The sequence below is a fragment of the Melopsittacus undulatus genome, chromosome 1 (assembly GCF_012275295.1).
Source record: "Melopsittacus undulatus isolate bMelUnd1 chromosome 1, bMelUnd1.mat.Z, whole genome shotgun sequence".
Classification (NCBI taxonomy): Eukaryota; Metazoa; Chordata; class Aves; order Psittaciformes; family Psittaculidae; genus Melopsittacus; species Melopsittacus undulatus.
This window is the reverse complement of record NC_047527.1, coordinates 107,077,165-107,099,210: the sequence shown is the minus strand read 5'-3', so window position 1 is coordinate 107,099,210 and position 22,046 is coordinate 107,077,165. Positions and strand designations below refer to the sequence as shown.

Here is a 22,046-nt window from a genome sequence, read left to right as displayed (position 1 = left end):
CTGGAACACTTTTTGTTCTCCACAAACATCACTGGAGAATGGGGAGACCAATGTACTGGGTAAGATTTACAAAATGCATGACTTTGGTATTTATTTACCTTTTACTCATCCATGAAAGAGTGAAAACTGACCATCTGAAATATTCTTCATGGTACTCATGGGCACACTTCAAATGGCATGCTGGTGCAGATGAATAAGCAGCAGCATCTGTACATTAAAATGCTCTGTGGACCTCATCGTTCTTTAGCTTTCATTGGCTTCGCACTATTGTGGCTATATGGGGTAGAAATTTGACTGCCCTTATTTTTTTTCATGTGTGAATCAGCAGATACTCCCATTTTTTGTCTCTCATTGAGCAACTGGAAAGAATAAATAAGGTCAAAAGTAAACATTCCCAAGCTTCTTTTTTTCTTTTTTGTTCTGGCTTTCTGCAAAAATTTCTGCAGGTCTAACATCTGTATAATGTATAAATCATTATAAACAAGGCTTGAAAGGAACTTCACTGTTTATACTACAACTTCCCTGCCCTTTAGCACTGATGAAAACTGAAAATACCAGTGCATCTTGAATTCAAAGGAGAAAAAAAAACCCAGATGAGCGATCATAAAGGGGTAACGCGGTTCAGCTAGACTCAGCGTTTGGAATATTAAGCAGATTTGACCCATGCTGAGAAGAGTCTGAAGAGCAAATTCTTCTCAGCACCATCTCTTATGTCAGGACCCTGATTAACAAAGACATTTAAATAATGTCACTGCACTTCATACAATTTGAGCCCATTTTCTCTTTTGTATAGCTTGTGAATGTAATTTTTTTTTTACTTGCCATATTTGACCTCTGTCTCCTAATAGTGGCAGGCAATGATACTTTGAATTTTTATGCTGAATATAAATGTAAGCTTCAAAACTAACAAAGCTTTTGTTCCTTTCCTGATGAAAGCACAGTTTTGTAGGTGCTTTAAATATTACAGCTCTGCCATTGCTACTTCTACTAAGGATTTCTCAGTGAATTCATTAGAAGTGTCTGTTTTTATAGCCTGGCTTGTACAAATAAGAGTCAGGGATTTGAAAGTTCAGGGTATATCTTGCTGGGCTTAAGATGCAGCAGCATTGCGTATGCTGAACCTGGTTTTATGATACTAGTGAGAAATAATGCAAGATGAACTCTGAGTTCCCTCATTAGAGGTTTGATTCTCTAAGGCTAAAACTAAGGCGAAGTTTTGATATTTGTTAACAGAATCCTGTGTGAATTAATATTTTCCAGGGGGCACATGGAATTTTGAAACAACAATTCTAGAAAGATAAAAGTAAGGAAAAGCCGCATCTGTTTTCCAGGCATGTGAAAATAATTTCAAGGGTCAGTGGCTTCACAGTTGGAATTAACAGTATGGTGACAGAAAGAGGAAGAGGGGAAGGTGACTGCAGTTACATATTTTGTGTAGTACAGACAACTGTGATATTCAGAGACTGTCCCTAATGAAATAATGATGGTTCAAGAAGTACACCTTTCTCCTGTTTACATGGATTTTTATTAGAAAAAAAACACAAAATCATAACAAACCTTCTTTATTAGATCTGTTTCTAACAGGAGAAGTGATAGAGGAGAAATGAATGGACTGTAAGGTTTATTTCAGGCTAGATATAAGGAAGAAATTCTTTACTGTTAGGGTGCTGAGGCACTGGCAGGGGTTGGCCAACGAAGTTGTGAATGCTCCATCCTTTGCAGTGTTCAAGGCCAGGTTGGACAAAGCCCTGGGTGACATGGTTTAGTGTGAGGTGTCCCTGCACACAGTGGGGGGGGGTTGGAACTTGATGATCCTAAGGTCCTTTCCAACCCTAACTATTCTATGATTCTGTATCTAAATATTCAGGGCTTTTGTAGGTATACAAAATCTTAACATGATGATAATTTCATCTTTCAAGTTCTCCTGCGTTCAGCAGTAGCAGTCATTTTTCTCCTTCTTAGTAGCTGGTGCAGTGCTGTGTTTTGACTCTCAGCCTGACTCTCAGCTTAACCCACAACACAAGTATTTTTCTACCTTTCTGGTTTTGGAATAATGGAAATGAAACTACTGTTCACTTGATTGATATACCTGAAAATTGAAGTGATTTTAGTAAGAATCTTTTCTTCTCTTACTGAGTATCTATATCAGAGTTTGCCCAAAGCCTCTGTGTGATGTTTTGAGGTAGCCTGAACTATAGTGGGTGACTGCCAACTGTCCAGATGGAAACGCTAAATCAGGCAGCAGATGAATGTGAGATTGCCTGTGAAAAAAACAAAAACCAAAAAATTTCAATTGTTTTGCAGATTAGGAACTGTTGTATCTCATCTCCGTTGTGCATCCCCAAGCATTTTGTAGGGAGCTACAGGGAGGAGAGTGAAGGCTATGAGATGACTAAACACATTCTTGTGTAATAGGAAATTGTGTTTTATTTAGTTTTCATTGCAACAGTTTGTGGTAAACAAGCGGTGTTTCTTCCCACAAGCCTTATTCTAACCCCTTAATTCACTGCATTTAGGAAACATTAAAAATTTTTCCCAGTTATTCCAGATCATGGCTGTCAGTCACAGTTGTATGGAATCAGAGCCACAAAGTTTGAGAAGATACTGACAGGGAATCATTTAATCCTTCCAAAAGGTTCTCACTTTGCTGTCACATAGCCAGGGAGAGTTGGTGAAAGGGCAACTTTCCAGCATCTTGACATCTGTATTTCAGTAATTTTCAAACAGGGGAGCTGCAGTCTATTGTCAGTTGAGATATCTTCAGGGTTGCTGGATGAAATGGAAACATCTTTGTATTACACATTTGGAAATTGCACAATGTGTGATGCTTTTGCCAGTACTTAATAGTTACCATGTAATCCACCTCTCTTGCAAAGACTAAAATTATCCCAATATTGTTGCATTAAGATAACTATTTATTGAAGCATGCAGGAATTAGAGAAAAGGAAGTGATATGTGCTTAAGTAGTTTTATAAGCTTTACAAATCACTGCATGCAGACATCAAACCCAAATCTAAATTGTAAGAGCAGTGGTTTTATCTTTTATTGAGAATAAAACAATGCAGTTGCGTAGTAATCACATTTTCTAAGTCTCATGGAGCACAATAAAACTCTTCATACATACTACAACATTCTGTCCCTAGGGATGATAGTAAATAGAGTAAAATTGCTGTATTAGGTTATTCATCCTGTTTGTGTGTCTATCAAATATTACTATAAAGGTTGGGAAATATTAGAACTACTTTTTGTTTGTTTGTTTTTCCTTTTGATTAATATCCCTGCCCATGGCAGGGTGGTTGGAACTAGGTGATCCTAAGATCCTTTCCAACCCTAACTATTCTATGATTCTATGAAATAAAAAATAACAAAGTAACTAATCACTTTTTGTTCTCCATTTTTCTGGATGTGGTTTGAAAGTAATTTTTTGCTCATCACGGTCTAGGCCATATTTTTTGTTTGCTTTTGAACTGTTCCCATTTCAATGACAGTTTTCCATTCTGAGGCAACTAGCAGCCTGGCAACTGTCAATAGATGAGACTAATATTTTTTATTTTATTTCTTTTTATTTCCTGTGATGACTTCTAGCAAAAAGCAGAAGGTCTTGATTTGAATCAATGTTTTTTTCAATTTCACTTTGTATTTTATCAGTGAATATTGCCCCAAGGTTTCATCTACCATTAAAATGTCATTTCTGTGACAAGCCCTGCCAATTTTTTTCTGTTTGATTAACATGTTAAACTTCATTTGGGAGTGAAACAAGTGTAAGCTTTGCTAAAAAGAAAAGGAATGCTGGTTCTGGAGAGGGAGGTGCCCTGAAGGTAGGTGTGGGTCGAGTCAGGAGAACCATATGTCCAGTTTCTCCCCTGAATAAAAGATCCTTATAAAAGGAGTGTGTTAGGGCTGCTGTGTCCCTGATACAGGGGAAGGATTTAAGCTGCTGTGGGGATTGTAACTTCTGAGGAGAGACACTCTCCATTGCTGGTTCTCCCTGGATTCTCTTTGTCTGCTCTCTTCTTGCGCTGTGCTGACAGCACTGGTCCTCAGAGAAATTCCCCTAACTCTGAGAAATCCTCCATGGGCAAAATATGTTACAGCTGCAGCTCTGCCGTAGAAACATGTCATTGTACTAAGTCAGTTGACATCCTCTTGAAGCAGACTATTTGCTGTATAATTCAGAACCCTGAATAGACTTCCCCATACTCTTTTAAACCATGGCTGTTACAAAACTAGCTGGAAAATGAGGATGTAGCAATGCTTTCCTTGGAAAAGAATTTGGGTTTCACCGTGTCAGGCATGACGGCAAATCTGGCCTGTGTGGCTTAGCAGAGTTGCTCTGCTCATTGTAGATGTGCATCCCACTGACACAGAGCAGACTGTTCCACAATTCAGTGGCAGCATTTAAGAAGTTAGAGGAGATACATGCATTTTTATGACTGTACTGCTCAGGTTTTGTATTTCATTCCTCTTTAAATTTGAAGGTATAATTAAAAAAGAAATCATTCAGAAAATGAAGGATACATGCTTAGGAAACACAAATAAATATACAGTGTGTAGTATTGCCTGGTGTCATGCCAGAAGAATTTATAAATTTTATTAGAATTAGGTACTGGTATTCTGTATTTTTTATTATTATTTGATATATAATGCTGTTTATTTCAAAAGATGCCTAATGTGATGCCTAAAGCCACATAAAAATAAACTGATTGCTGTTGGGTAGCATATGGAGGACCACTGTAAAATATTCCAATGCAGAATGGAAGTAAGTTAATGGTCTTTGAAAAAGTGTATTTCACACAGCTTACAATGGAAGTCCAAAAAAACCAATTGACAAGCTTTCCTGTTTGTATTTAACTTTTTCATTTAAAATAACTTTTCCTTTCTTTCCCATTGCTTCTGGTACATTCATTGCACATGTGTTTACACTCTGTGTGTTTCTGAACAGGTTTTTAGAATTTGGACTTAGATCGAAAAATGAGTTCTTCAAGGGCAAAGGCAGCATCGCTTGTCATTGATTCTGCCGAGCATTTAAGAAGAAGTGACATTTACCAGGGCTTATTTTGAAGATTTATAAATGCAGTATAGATTTGGCAAGAATAGCTGCTTCAATAAATGTTGTGCTGTAGCATGTAAGCATGGATTTTACCACCAGTGGATTCACTAGCAGTTTGTCATCCAAGTAAAAATAAATATTCAGTAAGCAATTTATTAGGGATGTGAACTCACTTCTGCTTCATTCCACTTGGAAAGTCTTGACATCTGTTGCCTACATAGTATTATTGAGGACACAATGAAATGAAGACAAATTAATTGTGTAACTGTCAAAACTATGTCAGGGAAACTCTCCCTGGCTAATAAAAATAATGCAAAGAATAATAGAAGCTATATCTAAGCTGTATACATGAAGGTGTTTGCTATAATACCAAGGGAAACCAAATCATAATATCTGTCTAAAAGCTATTCTTTCATGGACCTGACTTTTGGCCACTTGAAGAACTTACACTGAAAGTAAATAGGATTTAAAACTATTAGGATCCTCCTTTGGACTACAAGATTTATGTGACATGGCATTAAATGTGAATGATAACAAGAGTAATAAATGTTATGTACTGTTTCCTATTCATCATAGCAATATAGGGCCAGGTAGTGTGGGGACAGTGGGAAAGGGCCTATTTTAGCTTTGTCGGCTCAATTGTTTTTGTGAATTCCTATTCAGGAGCTTTTTCTTATACCCATTCATCCAACCAGCCAACCATCTAGCTAAACTTCACCAGTGCTGATGGAGAAAAAGGTTTATTGTAGTGTGTTTGTTCACACAGAATAACTCAGTAAAATAAATTGCTTGGTCACTAGGACAGCCATGGAAAATAACTGGCCTTGTTTCTGTGTTGGGTGCCACTGGGGGAATCCTGGCTGGCATTTGAGGCACTTCAGCAGCAGGTATGCCTGGTGACTGCAGCACACTTTACAGTGCTGGTTCTGGGGCAGCTAAAGTCTGGTAAGTTGATACAGTCTCATTTAGTCTTGGCTGTAATGTAGGATCACAGATAAATACAAAAAATCATGCACACACAAAGTATATAAACATCACAGTCAGTAAGACAGATTGTTTTTCTAAATACAGGATGGGTGAGGGAAGAGAGACTTAATTGTTTTTGATGACATATCAATGTGGTGTAGGAGTATCTTTGCTGTAACCTTGGAAATCTTGAGTAATTCTAATGTCCTTTCAGGCAAACAGGATGATCAAAAATGACCCTTCTGAGAAGCATGGAATACATTTACCTTTAAAAAATGTAAAATGTTCAAGGGCAAACCTTGGCACTGCATATAGTGAAATGAATCAAATTTGACTGATTGCTAAAGTACAAAAGTTACAGTCTCATTTGGCTCTCAGGATGGGCTTCTTCACTTTATATGTTTGAACCTTTGGCATTTAGTTAAGAAGTACATTATAGAAGGAAATATTTTCTTTCATATGTCATATAATGTAAGTTCAGTAAAATCTGTATCTATAAATATAGTTTATCTTACATAGAGACACAGAAGCAAATGGTGAGCAGGAATAGCAAATTAACAATAAATTGTTGAATTTACAATGCCCCATGTTTCCATTTTGTTTGTTGTAGTAAAGAAACAAGTTAATCCTCAGTTCTAGTTTACTTCTTTCAACAAATAGTCCTAAAGTATAAAATAAAATGATTTCTCTAGACTATTTCTTTTCTCTCAAAGTGCTAACAATGTGTGAGGTACTGTGAATAGAGAATACCAGATGAAGGCCAGATTTGCAGCATGTAAATGACTGAAACAGGACATTTTTAGTGGTTTATTCACTTGTTTCCTTTCTAAGATCTGTGCATTTTGGGGCCATGATAACAATTTTTAGGTAAATTGCCTTGCTGAGGTACAGATTTGGGGAAGTGAACCACAAGCATTTTGGAGTGAGAAAAAGGCAATTCTTTGTGTTTTCATTCTGATATTAGGTGCAGCTAAAGAGGAGTGTATGGAACTCCTGGACACCTTAGTTCCCAGATACATTTACAGGGACATTTGCTCTGAATTTCATTACTAAGAAGCAGAAATCTGGTCAATGAAACAGAGATCTTACATTAAAACACAATATACCTGTGAAATGCATGTGGTAGGTGGGCTTTTCAACTTTCTATCTTTTGTTGTGAATTAGCTTAAACTGCTACCAGAGCTATCTGATTGCTGCAGGTTTCATCTGTCATGACTGTTATTAACAGAGGGGTAACACTGCTGATAATTAAGGCTACATTATAATTTTCAGTATTATTTATATGTCTATTGGAGTAGTTTATAGATGAATAGAATAATCAATGTTCCTTTCTTATTACATTTATGCCTCTCTTAAAAAGAATTAATATGCAGGTTTTGTTTTCTTAGCATGGGAGAAAAATGCATGTGGCATTTAACCAGGATACCCTGAGGAAGTGGAAAATAAGGCATATGAATGTTCCCACACATCAAAAGTATGGTAATAGGTAGCAGTCGATTATCTAGAAATATATCATTATTTCTGAAAGCTGGCAGCCACTGATCAGAACACTTATCTTCTGTGACAATACCAAGGGAAAGAGAGAAATACGAGCTACACCACTGATGTTTTCGAAATGCTCTAACATCATCGCTGGTACACTTCAGTGTTCCCTCTAAAGGTCTGCTGCTTTCTATGCCATCCAAAACTGCTGATGGACAAATTTCTGGAATGAATGGTATTTTTCAAAATATATTCAATTCTTTGATATTGGTTGCTAGTTCTGAAGTAGTAGAAATACACTGTAGTTAAGAAAAAAGCACTTACCTGCCACTTAGTTAATGATACATTGCAGTAGCTCTGGGTGGACCCTGTTTTTGTCACTGTTCCTTGTTTATACCAGCACAGTTCCGTAACATTCAAAGGCAGTACAACTTTAACACCTGTGTTTTTGTTATATTTGTATTGCAGATAGAGAAGTGAGTCACAGAGTTTGTGTCGTTTTACAAGTTGAGGAGCAGATTCAAAAGAAGACAAATGTGCTTTTAGTCCCTGCTTCCTGGTGCTCACTCCTCTGTGGCTCAGCCTGCATGTCCAGGCTATACCTCAAACCATGGTTTTTGACCAGAGAAAGCTCTCCGTAGTTCATACTGAACATAGCATGTATAGTAGGTCTGCACAGTTAATTTTAAGCCTGTGTGGCATAAAGTTAGTGGAGCTATTTCAAAATATTCAGATTTTGGCTGAGCGTAGAACACACAAAGGTAAAATTGCTCCTAGAAATAATAGCAATTTTATACTCCCTCTGTATGTTTTGTTTCAGTGTTATGTCATCGTTGCATGTTTTGAGGCATTTTGTTAATGTCAGAATTTTTAGTACATGACATTTAAACCTAGCAGCTCTTGATGGTTATGAGCAAAAATTGATGAAGCTTTCTGAATGATGTGTTATGAATAGACATCAGCTGGAAGTGTGCTTACTGCAACTCAAATTTTAGGGCCTTTAAGTTCATATCTTATTGTTTCAGTTCTTCCAGTGTAAATGTATTTTAATTCATTGACAATCTTACTCAAAAAATCAATCACAGATTCAAAGAAATCCACTTTTTAGTAGTGTTGTGATACACTTTGGTAAAGCTGAATAGCAGCTTATAGCATGGTGTATTTTAAGTATTTGGAGAGATCAACCCCAGAAGGCAATAAGGAATTTAGAAAGAACTAGAAATCCAGGTGCATGCAGCTGACAAAATACTAATGTGAATCCATGAGTCCGCATTGCATGTATTGTCTAAAAATGTTATTAAAGCTCACTGAGGTAACAACTTAATGAAAAAAAATGAGGGACACTGAACACCAGGTAGAAAATAATGTCAGTCAGAGCTTCTTTCACTAACTCCTTTTCATTTTTTTTTTATTAAAAATAAGTCAAATAATCTATTTTTTAGAATTGGATACCAACTAAATACATGGGCAAACACTGTACAGCAGCTGACAAGTAGTGCAGTATAGAGTCATAGACTCAGCTAAGCTGGGAAAGACCTTAAAGTTCATCAAGTCCACCCATTACCCCAGGACTGCCAAGACCACCACTAAACCATATCACTAGGGGCCTAATCTACACGTTTTTTTTTGAACAGTTCCCAAAATGGTGATTCCACCACTTCCCTGGGCAGCCTGTTCCAATGCCTGATCACCCTCTCTGTGAAGAAATTCTTCCTAATACCTGATTTAAACCTCCCCTGGTGCAGCTGGAGGCCATTTCCTCTTGTCCTATCGCTTGTTACTTGGGAGAAGAGACTGATCCCCAGCTCACTACAACTTCCTATCAGGTAGTTGTAGAGAGTGATAAAGTGCTCCCTGAGCCCTCTCTTCCCCAGACTAAACAACCCCAGGTCCCTCAGCTATTCCTCATAAGACTCATTCTCCAGGCCCTTCACCAGCTTTGTTGCGCTTTTCTGGGCCCGCTCCAGCACCTCAAGGTCTCTCTTGTAGTGATGGGCCCAGAACTGAGCACAGTATTGAAGGTGCAGCCTCATCAGTACCAAGTACAGGGGGATGATCACTGCCCTGTCCCTGCTGACCACACAATTGCTGATACAGGCCAGGATGCTGTTGGCCTTCTTGACTGCCTAGGCACAAGCTGGGTCATATTCAGCCAGCTGGATTACCAACACCCCTGGGTCCTTTTCCATCAGGCAGCTTTGAGGCCACTCTTCCCCAAGCCTGTAGCGTTGCATGGGGTTGTTGTGACTCAAGTGCAGGACGTGGCACTGACTTGTTGAACCTCATTCCACTGGCCACAGCCTGTCCATCTGATCCATCAATTAGTAATTTGCTAATTGTAATCAGCTTGTCAGCACTGAGGTGCAAAGACTAAAATTGCTTACATGAAAAAAAATTGCCTGTCATGCAATATACAGTAAAGTTCATTACATTCTCTGTTGCAGTTGCTGGAAGGTCAAAACCCCAAAAGTTTATGCACACAGGAGAATAAGAAAAAAGGTAACTCAAATATTCCTTCAGCTGAAAATGCTACTTTGCCTTTCACAAATTCACAGTGTGTGTTTTCTGTACAGGGGGTGAATTCAAAATGAAACCTGAGGATCATTAATCAGGTTTTTTGGGTAGAAGTGTGACCTGCAGATTGTTCATCCTTGCTCCAGGCGAACTGACTTGGCTAACATTTCCCTGGAAAACTCCCAGCTTTCAGCCACCAAGATCTTTGCAAGGTTCCTAAGGGAACCTTAGCTTCTGCAGCTGCTATTCTTTTATTAATAATAATAGCAACAATAATAATTATTGTTGTTATTGCTGTATAAAGAGACTGTACAAATTTACACAATATATGGCCTCTGCCTGGAGGAATTTACAGTCAAAGAGAAGTGGTTTAAAAGTGGGAAATGGAGGATATGGTTCAACACAAACCAGATAGAGACTTTTCACTTATTTAAAATTAAGAAAATAAACAAAACACCTTTTTCCTGTTTTAAATTGCATTGGTTTTGACACAGGACAGAGCATGGTGAGTAGGAAACTGAAGACCCTTGCTAGAGAAAGGGTTTCAAATATGTCTGGTTTTCCTGTGCAATATACTGTGAATATCCTGCAGAAGCCTTTGTTTTGACTCACTCTGATGTTACCTCCACACTGGTGATACAATGGTCTGTACAGCAGTCTTAAAGACTTAGGTTCAGAACCAAATGTGGAGATTCAAATGCATCTGCAGCCTCTGCTGTACTGTCTTCTTTGGCACTCCTGTACATTGACTTTACATGTACAATAGAAAGTACTCCTCTGACAGCCAAAAACTGATTTTTCATGAACATCGATGGGAGTTCAGCAGTTACGTAAAATGGGGGTGAGAACTACTATATGGAGCTGAACGAACAGTAATGCTCATAGGCATTTAAAAATACATGAAGAACTGTAGATCTGAGATGAATTTGCTAGAATATATGTAACCTGTATGTTCACTTAATTTTCTATACTTATTTAAGTGCCAGGACATTTCTCAGCAAAAGTACCTTGTTACGGGTGATATTTTAATTCCTGGACTGAAGGCACTTCAAAAGTCCTTTCCCAGGAGCTATATTTTTCATGCCAGTAAGGCTGTCGTCCTGTTGTTAGCATGAAATGAAATGGATAAAGTAACATGAGAAGGAAGACCTGCTGATTTTGTATGCATTGTTAGCTACTATTTGGACAATACCTTCATTTTGAGCATTATACAGTCTAGCATTACAACCAATTCTGCATACTAAAGAGGTCCTGCATTTGAGATGAATGAATGAAAGTTTCGAATGGTGTAAGACATCTTGGAAAGGAAAAAGAAATGGAAGGCGAGTAGAACAGAAAAATGAAAGGTATTTTGACAGACATGCAAAGATCACCAATTCTAAAAGGAGATTGCAGAAGAATAATGTAGTAAGGAGATCTGTTTTGCAGTATAGAAGCAATGTCAGGGGTTTTGGGTTAAATCTGTAATAGTCACATGCACTTTGATGTGATTGTCAGCTAACACGTGGGTTCAAAGCTTGGTGAAAGAAGCAAAGTAGTCTCATCTTTATTTTAGTATCACCATTTTGAATGCATGTGAATATTTACATAATTTCATGAAAACTCCTTGAACTGACAGCACCAAGGAAATGTCTGTGTATAGTCCAGGCTCAGAAGGAAATGGAGGAAAAGAAGGTGCACCTGTATATTAATATAGCTGTATATTAATTTGACTTCTTTTTATTATAAATATGTCACAGTTTTGACACTGCAGAAAGCCATGCAAGTTAAAGATGAATTGAACATGATTTAAATTAAGGTTGATAAGGTTGAGATTAATATGAAGTTGAAAGTATGTGAGAAGCCCTCTTTTGCGTATCTTCCTTCCTGAAAAACATTTCTGTGAAAGGAACCATCTGCTTTCAGGTTGAGGGTCATCAATTTTTGAAAAAGATTGTATACCATGGTGAATGCATGGGGTTTAGCTCAAGAATTTGGGAAGTCTTTTTCATGTATCTTTTCTGCTCTAGTCTCTGGAAAATAGCCTATTCTAGTTGGAAGTTAGATGATGTATTTTGCATTACCATATTATTCTTCCATTATTCTCAGCTCCAGTGGCAGAAAAAGCTTATGTAACACCAAGAAACTTTCTCTTGTACAAACCAATTATTTGTAGCTATCTACAAAAGCTGAAATAAAGGTAAAGAAACATTGCATACTGAGTCCTGTGGGAGCATTCTATAATCTCCTTGGCAAATGAAGCACTCATTTGGCTTTTTCAAATAATACAAATTCCTAAAAATACTGAGGAGAAAAGCCTTCCCTCCACCTTCTGGGATAGTTACTTAGAGTAAATTAAAATCAGGATTGTAAGCAGATCATTCTGGTAATTTAATTCTATGGAGATTATCACTTTTATGTATAATAAAACAATATATGAAATTTTGAAACCATAATCCTTAGGCAGCCCTTTCATCTGCTCATTCAAATGGAAGCACTTTGCCTGTGAGCATGAATGAATCGTTGCTGAATGCAGCAACTGAAATGCTTGCATATTATAAAGACCCCACTAGAAGCTCCAAAAGAGGGCAACAAACCAATGCAGATCTGGTACTCAGCACTGCTGCTGGGGAATGCTGTGGAAAAGGGAAGGAAACAACAAAGACTCCTGACAATTTCCAGGAGAGGATGACTACAGTTCTTACTGAAATGAGTAAGAGTGGTAATGACTGCTTACAACTGTCAGTGGTTTCTTTATATACAGTCTCTATAAGAATTTCTTTTCATCTAGAAGACAACACGGTGTTTGGCCAGAGCAAACAACTTTAATTACAGTAAGTTTTCATGGAAGTGTAGTGCAAAACTTCCTTGGTAGATTTTCTTCTGATTTTGTAGAAACTGCCTTTAGTCATAATTTTCAGAATAAATGAATATTCCAAGCCAAAGATACAGGGACATTAAAAGGTTGTAGAGGTGGGTTTAACTTCTCCATTACAATTTTTGCCATCGCAAGTTGTATTGCAAAATTGCTTTCAGAAGGTCAAGGTTGTTTTTTTTATTTTTTCTTCTAAGACAAAACATCAGGATTTTACCTTTTGTCTGCATTCTTAGGTAGAAAATACATCGAATGAAATAATTTTGTTATGCACATAGCAAAATCAGCATTAAAGCTGCAATTTTGACTTAGCCAGTACTGAAATACATGAACATTATTGGGCACATCCTTGAGCTCTGAAAACGGAGGTCTGGGATGAGAGCAAGTGTAGCTCCTCTAGAGAATGCAGAAAAGCATCCTGCAGAAAGGCATACATTGACCTGTCTGCTGTGAAAATAGGGAAGAAAGCCAGTCATTCCCCATTCTGCAGACGTTCTGACAGCTAAAGTAGTCATTAACAATTTGCAACACATGGCATGGGGGATGAAAGTCTCTGAGCTCTACAACTAAGAGTTTCCTGGCTGCGAGGAAGTAGTAGTTGAAGGAAGCTCAGAGAAAAACCCTGTGTAGGGACAAAATGGATAACTTTACCAAAAACTGTGGGAAAGATAATGTCACAACTCAAAAATAGTAACATATTTTTGTTTCAATTCTGAATACTTCTGAGGTTTTTTTGGTCTTTATTTAGGGATTTTCCTGACAAACAAGGATCAAGTTTTAGTATATAGGTTTCTTCCAATATAAAATAATGTCCTTTTGCTTTGAATGAGCTTGATATATAAAAATGATTTTGTGGTTAATATATTGAAGTAGAACTAGTCATTTTGGACTTCAATTGGCACAAGAGCTGGAAAAGTTTCCTGGTGTTATTCAGTCAGATGCAGCTTTTACTGGACTTGCCTGCAGAGCCCCAGGTTGCCTCAGCCAGGCTAGCTGGAAAAAGGGGTTGGGAGTATGAGCAGGAAGATTTGCATGGCCATAGCTTTGGGTAGTGAGAACTGTTGTTTCTTTGAGGGACTTAAATTGGGTTCTACTGATTCACACAGGAATTCCTTAGCAAAGTTAAAAAGCTGTTGTTTTTCTTGCTTGGGCCTTCAGAGGGGGTGAAGATTATTTGTATGAAAAATTCTGAACTAGACTAAGTTGAGACAGAGAAGTAGCAGATTGATGTTTTCAACAGTTGCTCATGTAATTTGCATGCATTAAAGATGTGGTCAGGTATATTTGGAGAGGCATCAAGTTTCTCTAAGATAAAAGTCAGAGTCAAAACCACAGGAAAGAATGCCAAAGAATTAGAAAAACTGAATAGAGAAGGAAATATGTATTTGAATTTTTCTTACTTTTCAGTAATTCGTATAGCAACAAAACCAGTTAAGCAGGTTAAAAGTGAAATTGTGTGATAAATGTGAAAACAAGTTTGACTTCAGTTTTGGAGACTGAAGATAATATCCTCACCAGTGTGAATTTGTGAAAATGGTTTTCTTCACTATTTACACTGCTTATTTTTTACTTGATTTGGATTAATAAAAGAATTCTTAGACTTATTCTCCCTGTTGACAGTTAACAGCTAAGTGTTGTAGCTAAGTGTTGAACATAATGGGAGTGTAAACAATAGTAGTTTCATTATTATTTTTTGCAGTTGTGGGTAATGATAATCAATTACAGAATGGTTTGGGTTGGAAGAGACCTTACAGATCATCTGCTTCCAACCTCCCCTGCTATGGGCAGGGACACCTTCCACTAGACCAGGTTGCTCAAAGGCACATCCAACCTGGACTGATTAATTTTTAATTATCAATTGTAATGTGGAACCCTTAATAATAAATTGTGCTGTGAAAATTAAAGATCCAGGGAAATACTTGATGATAACAGGGAAAGACCACATCACATCTGGGGCATCTCCACTGATGTTGATGTGCAAGTTGGGCAGATGGAACTAGATAGTCTGTAAGGTAATTTCCGATCCTAACCATGCTATAGTTATGGCTGTGATTAATATCTTGCCTTCACTGCCTCTACAGCAGCATTCCCTTTTCAAATACATTTAGGTTATTGAACTTTAATTAAAATAAAATAAAAAAAAAATTAAACCTTGGGCTCTGACACCAGTGAAAAGTGCTACTTTTTGTGGAGAAAATGTGGCGTGTCACAACTATCAATGTTATTCAACTGAGAGCAATTTTCTATCTGCTGCTGCTGTTGTCATAGTGTTTGCGTCACTCCAGTGTCTACAGGGCTCATTCTGACTTTCCTTGACATTGTGCATCTGTGGGAATTCATGGTTGGGAAATACAGGTCCTGGGAAGACCTGCAGCAGGGGGGATTGTTAATCAGTGGTTGGGCATCCCCCTGTACCGTTCCCTGTTAGTGACATGGAAGTAATGTGTGTACAAGAGCACTGCTGTTAGTCTGCTCAGCCAGTGGAGACAAATTGTAATAATTGGGTGGTGAGGCAGGAGCTGGCGCTAGGTGTGATGGCAGGGACAAAGGGAACGGGAAGTCGCCATAAGGCGTCATATGCTCCTTCTCAACTTTAATTTTGATTGCAGCTGTCAGCATGGCATTATGGTTCTTGAATGTGCTGCTTTATTGAGCTCAGTGTGTGGGAGATATTTTTTGAAACTGAAACAATGCCGGGAAACAATTGGCATAAGGTTAGCTTTAGACACATTGCAGTTCCTGAGATAGTTGCATAAGAAACAGCAATATTAACTTATTGACAAGGGGGGTTTTGAATTAGTTAAAATTTTCGTTTTTCATCCATTTCTTCTTCTGACTCTTATGTGAGGCAGAAGTACTAAGAGATACAGTTGAGAAGGCATATTCCCTTAACTCTAGCTCCTTAAGTTCTGTAAAAAGTATTCTGTTTTTCTTTCATCTCTTTACTCTCCTTTAATACCACACAGAGTTGTTCTGTGTATTTTTCTTCAAAGTTTATGTTATTTATTTTGCATTATTTAGCCTTTTATGGAGCTAGTATTGGCTTAGAATTACAAAGTGAAACTAGTGTTTTGGACACATAGTTGATAAATTAATAGTTTTATGACTCTGCTAATGACATGTATATGTGTTCTAGCTGAAAGTTTTTTTGTAGCACATTCGTCTAAACTGGAATGTTATCTTAGTTTTTTCTTCTGCATGAATTAATAAAACAAACAGATGTAATGCTAGGGAACAGAGAAGTAAACTCAAACATACATATATATATGAAAACTTTCATGTAAAAATCACTGTAATAAAACTACACCAAAATAATAGTAGTTGCATGGTGACTCATTTTTGTGTATTCACATAAGAACATGCTCTGAGCAGCCATAGATTCAGATTTGTGAAATTATTTGAATCCATCTACTTACACGCCACATTTGAAAAGGTGAGATTTGCATTTGAAAAGGATGAATCAGAACTAAAACCAGATTAGACAGAGATAGAGATTCTTCCCCCTCCCAAGAGACTGGAGTCATTTACTGTAGCCATTAGCATCTAACCTGACTTCAGGTAAAGTGTTTCCTCAATAAACTTAAGTAACCTTTTATATAAGAAAAGAAGAAAGAAGGAGCAAAAGCAGAGTGTTGGGGAGGTATCAGAGAGCTTTTTTGTTAAAGCCTTCTTGCATGCTGGCATGAGTCCTATATTGTTTATTATTATTATTTTTATTAATGGGTGAAAAAAAAGAACATTTGGGATGCAGTCCACCTAAATCTTGCCCAAATGGGGGCTTTATTTCCTAAAACTTGTCTCAATCCCAGACAACAGAACCGTTTGAATGCTTCCTAGACTGGGCTTTTTCAGTTGTGTGCCTCACCACAATCACAGTAAATGTGTTACCTTCCATGTGGTGCTAGAGAGGGTTTTTCTTTAGATGGTTTCTTCCAGGAAAATATTATCAGGTTAACCATGTCTGAAACTTTTGTCAATATTCATTTGAGGGTTTTGTGTTGTTTTATTGTGCATGCATAAAACCAGAAATTCTCCTCAATTATGTGATATTTAGTTAATAGATAATTACAGATAATTATTGCATGGGCAAGTTCTGTGAGTTAAATCATTAGTGAAACATCTAAAATCTACAAATCGGGTAACAACTGTGTTTGGAGTTATATCATTATTTCAAGTATAATTACCATGAGATTGACAGTGCATGTAATTAATGAGTAATCACTGGAATTTGCCTTCATAGTTGCACTTCCCCCTTGTTGTAAAGTTCTTTGTCACAACATTAAAGTATAAAGATAATGTAAATTGACCTCCACATGTATTACACTAAACCTGAAAAATACTTATTTCCACTGCAATACTAGCTCATTAAAGTTCTAAAAGTATATTTTCATAGAGCAAATAGGGAAGGGACAGTGTGCCATGAATGGGAAAGTAGTGAAGTAACGTTTCAACAGATACCAGCTAGTGAGTTGACTCTTCCATAGCTGTCCAATGTAACCTTTTTTTTTTTTTTTTTAATCTGTTAAAACTTGTTTCTAACTACCTAAAATTCTGCTAAAAGTAAAGTTTCAGAATCTCCTAACATAATCTACAGTCTTCATTCCCTTGTAAGGAAAGTTTGGTTAACAAGATTTTGTACAGAAGAGAAGAATCTGTAGTTCACTCTTGGGTTCCAATTGCACAAATCTTAATTTTTCTTTTCATTTTTATTATATTGTTCATATAGCACACATTTTTTTGCCAACATGTCAAGTTATTAAATAGTGGGTTTGTTTTTTTTTGTTGTTTGTTTGTTTTATTATTTATCAGGTTTTACCTGGCAAGATGATTATACTCAGCATGTTATTGGTCAGGAACTCTCAACCATTCACAAAATCCACAACAGACACCCTGGTATATTTGCATCTGAAGGATCTGACACAGGAAGGTAAGTCTTCTATAGCATTTTTTGCCTGAGTGACTTTTGGAAGGGTTTGAAGATGATGAGAAATTGGCACTGTAGCCGAATTAAACACATCACCAAACCCACTACCTATATCATAAAGGGAAACCAGTCATACAACAGCACTGAAAACACCAGTAGGAAAACAGTAGACACAATGATTGAAATCCCTCATTAAGAAAATGTGCCTTCCAGTGTTAATTTAGGTGCCAGAATTCAAAGCATCAGGTCTTTTATTGAGTTTATTCAGTGTCTGGTTGTCAGGTCAGCCACCTCTTCGTATGACTTGCTAAACAAAGCAGACTTCTACGGTAGCTTATCCACAAGAGATTTTATTCTGGTACAAGACAACAAAAAATGTTGAATGACATTCTGAGCAACTAATTACATATTCAAACTCATATTCTCCCAAAACATAGCTGTAATTGGTTTGGAGTCCATATATTCTCAGCTTTAGTTGCAAAATTTGTCTGGAAAGGAGAAATTCATGCAAGTTCCTATGACAGAAAAAATGTAGGGGCGTTTCTGTGTATTCTTGGTATTATAGAAGCCTTTCCCTCATAGGCTTGAATGATATGGTGGGGTGACTTAGCAGTTATTGGTGGCAAGAGACATACCATCTGTAATTCTGTAGAGTGATATGGAGATTGGACCTGCAATTATGTCATCTTCATATATAAAAGATGACACACATACACGCATGTTTATACTGCTTTACATGGTTTATTCTATCCTACAGGCTTTTAAGTGCAACCCAGCCACACAAACCCCAGAAGGAAATTTTAAAATACATAAAATTTTAGGAATGTTAAAACTGGTAAATTCTGCTTTCTCCTACATTATTTTAAGAAATGAAATCTCAGAATTAGTGAAAATGAATGAAAATGCTTTTTGTTAGAAAACTTTCTTCATAGTGGGACAAAGACTGATTTTCTGTCCTTGATGGGCAAGATATTGAATATTTGACTCTAGATCTTCATATTATACCACAGTATATGGTTTGCATATGTATTGCAGAACCATTTCTTTTCTAGATTGTCTTTTCATGGAGATAAAAAAGCTGTGTAATTAATAATGCCCAGTGGCTTCAGCTGCTTGCCTTAGTTTGTTTTGATTTAATTCACAGAATTTGACCCTGTATTTCACATATTTGCTGGCTCAGAAACATCCCTTAAAATCACAGTGCCGTATGTTTCAGGAGTGCAGTAAGGTAGAAACTTAACTTCTAAAGAAGATGCTGGTCTATAGATTATCATAAAGGTGATAACAACATGTGATTGAATCCATAAACATGTTTTCACTGTTTAGATACACAAAAAGCATCTGTACGGATCACTCTCTGTACATGGTATCAGAAATTATTTTAAATATCTTTTGGGGTTGATTTTTTTAAATTTTTTTTCTAATGAGTGTATCTAAAATTTTATTCATGAGGGTAAGATAAAATAGACCAGATTTCCATGAGATCAAGGCTGTATTCTGCACTGTTCAAGATTCATAGTTACATAAAAATATAATGTATAAGAAGATATAAGAAATAATTTAGGGTTTATACTGAGAACAGATGATCAATTTGAGGAGTCCCTGTTGTGATCAGGTTTGAGCTGCTTTGCATTTTTATCTAGAACTGTACATTAAAAAAAATATCCCAAATCCATTTTGTGTATTGACACTTTAGGGACATCAGAATTTCAAATAGGTTCCACTTATAGCAGTTTCTCTTGTGGATAGATTTTCTGAATTTACCAAGCTGTGCTTCAGAAAGCATTATCTTATGTGCCAACAGTTTAAAGCATTAATTGATTTTTCTGGTTGTCCATTTGTAATATATTCTGTAGGTCAGAGAACAGTAGGAAGTTTTTCTCTGGCATCCTGTGGATTCTGATCAAGCTATTCTTAGTGTGCTCAATGAGCTTGCTAAAAATCTTATCAGAAAATAATGAAATAATTAAAAAAGCAACTTAGTGTAGGTATCTAATTATCAAAGAAACATTGTGGCAGGAAGGCCTTTTATTAAGGGTCACGTGTGTAATAAGACAATATGAAGTCACACTAATGAGTCATTAATCCCTACAGAGTTAGTGAGAGCAAGAAAATAGACTCAGACACTTGAAAGGTAAATTGACTTAAGCTAAATTAGTGCATATGAAATCTGATGAAACAGAAGACATGGATTTCATCTTAAAAAAATGCTGAAACTGGGAGCTTGATTTCAAGATGAAAGTTCTTTCTTTGGTGGCTAACTGGAGTGTACATGGTAGTTTCTGTGCCCTTATTAAATTTCAAAAAAGACCCCAGTCTTGAAAGAGTATCCAAGATAAAGGAAAAAATTCCTTTCTGTACACAGGGAATAAATGTCAGTTGTGTTCACTGGGGCAATTAGGCAAAACCACAAGCGTTTATAGAAAACTTCAGTGTATGAAATGGGTTATAGCATTATTTCTGTAATAAACCCATAATTAAATCAGTAATAAGATTCTTAGAGCACTTAAAAGGGAGATTTTTTTCTTTGCCCTAAAATTGTGGTATCTATTAATTGAGAACATTCTAGAAATATCTGAGATGCAGTGATTTAGACACTTCCACAAAAAAAAGCTTCTAAAGAACTGTTTCTTGTAGGAAATACAGATTTATTTCTGTGGATAAATAATTATATATGTTATTGTCTTTACACCCTAAAATTCACTGTATATGCAAAGTGCTTTTTCGGAATAAATTAAAACTGAAAATACTTCCAAATAAGTGCACAACAAGAACTCATCCGATAGTCATTTCTCCTATTTAGCTTTTATGTATTTGTCTTTCATTCATTTTCCAATATCACTTTGTGAAATTTAAAAGCAATATTTTAATTCACTTGCAATAATAGCTCATTTAACATATTTTACTTTCTGTGTTAAAAGGGTGAGCAACAATGATACATTGATGGACTACAAAATCTTTTTCAAATCTTTCAGATGTATTCATAGGATTTTATTAAGGTTGTCATCAAAAGAAATTTAATGCTTTGTTAGACTTTTACATTTTAATAGTTTATAATTTTGTAGCATAAAATATTCCATCTAATGTGAAATTTAAACACAATTTGAGTGCAATTACTGTCGTCATAAGAGACATGACAAATCTTAGACCCCTGATTTTGCTTCTACCACCAGTATGAGTGATTATATACTGTAAATAATTACTTGAAAAGCTAACTTAAATATTGTTTTTTATCTGTGCATTCAGTTCCCATTGGAAATCTTTGGGGCAGAATGTGGTCTGGTATTTCCATTTTTCTTTTCAAAGTTAGTGAAGAAATGTGAAGATAGGTGATGGAATTAATAGATGAATTAAAGATGAGCGTTTGAAACTGAGATGCCTTCTATGATGAGAGCCTCTTTGGATTAGTTCATCTCTATTGAAGCAGAAAGCATACTGCCCAGCTCTTTCTAAAACTGCAGAACAGTTTTATTCTGGCCTTAAATTGCAAAGGATGTGGATAATGTTGCCTGCGTGTCAACCCTCCATCATGAGGCAGAATTTAGACCTCTGAAATAAATAGCTTAACATTTCACAGGGATCAGTACTGGGGTCCGAACTGTTTAACATCTTTGTCAGCAACATGGACAGTGGGATACATCAAGCTGTGTGCTGCAGTCAACACACTGGATGGAAGGGATGCCATCCAGAGGGACCTGACAGGCTGGAGAGGTGGGCCTGTGTAAAACTCATGAAGATCAGCAAGGCCAAGTGCCAGATCCTGTACCTTGGTCAGGGCAATCCCTCTACAGTAAATTAGATTATTAATTACATTTATTGGTATCCAATTAGTCAGGACAAGCATTTGATACAACTGTGAGCATGGAAGGAAGTCTGTTTCTTTGTGCATGAAGTAATGTAATTAAATCTAAGATTTGGAAAATGACATAATGGTACTCTCTCAAGCTGTGGCCCTACAGAAGCGCCACGACATTGGCTGGTAGAATAAAATTTTACTTACAGTAACATGGAGATGTTGAAAGTCAAATGCTGTCTTGTCTCCCTGAGCCGGAAATCTCTTCCACCAGAAATTGTTCATCACTGAAGAAGTGTATGAGCATATCAATAGGAAACGGTGACACTAAAAAGGTGATTCCAGTCAAAATGATATGTCGTTCACAGGGAAAGAAGCAGATTGGGAACCCTCTCTCTGCTTTAGTGCACAAGGAATGAAATAGTTACTAGCGTTGACATTTAAATTATCATCATCATTGACA

General features: G+C 36.7%; 1 protein-coding gene across 1 annotated transcript in view; it reads left to right on the top strand.

Moving 5' to 3' along the window:
• Positions 1–22,046, top strand: part of PTPRN2 (protein tyrosine phosphatase receptor type N2) — a 659,546-nt gene that overhangs the window by 215,846 nt on the left and 421,654 nt on the right. The window contains exon 4 of the mRNA XM_031042861.2: positions 17,676–17,793. Coding sequence (XP_030898721.2) covers positions 17,676–17,793 — 118 coding nt within the window. The remainder of the gene's footprint in view (positions 1–17,675; positions 17,794–22,046) is intronic.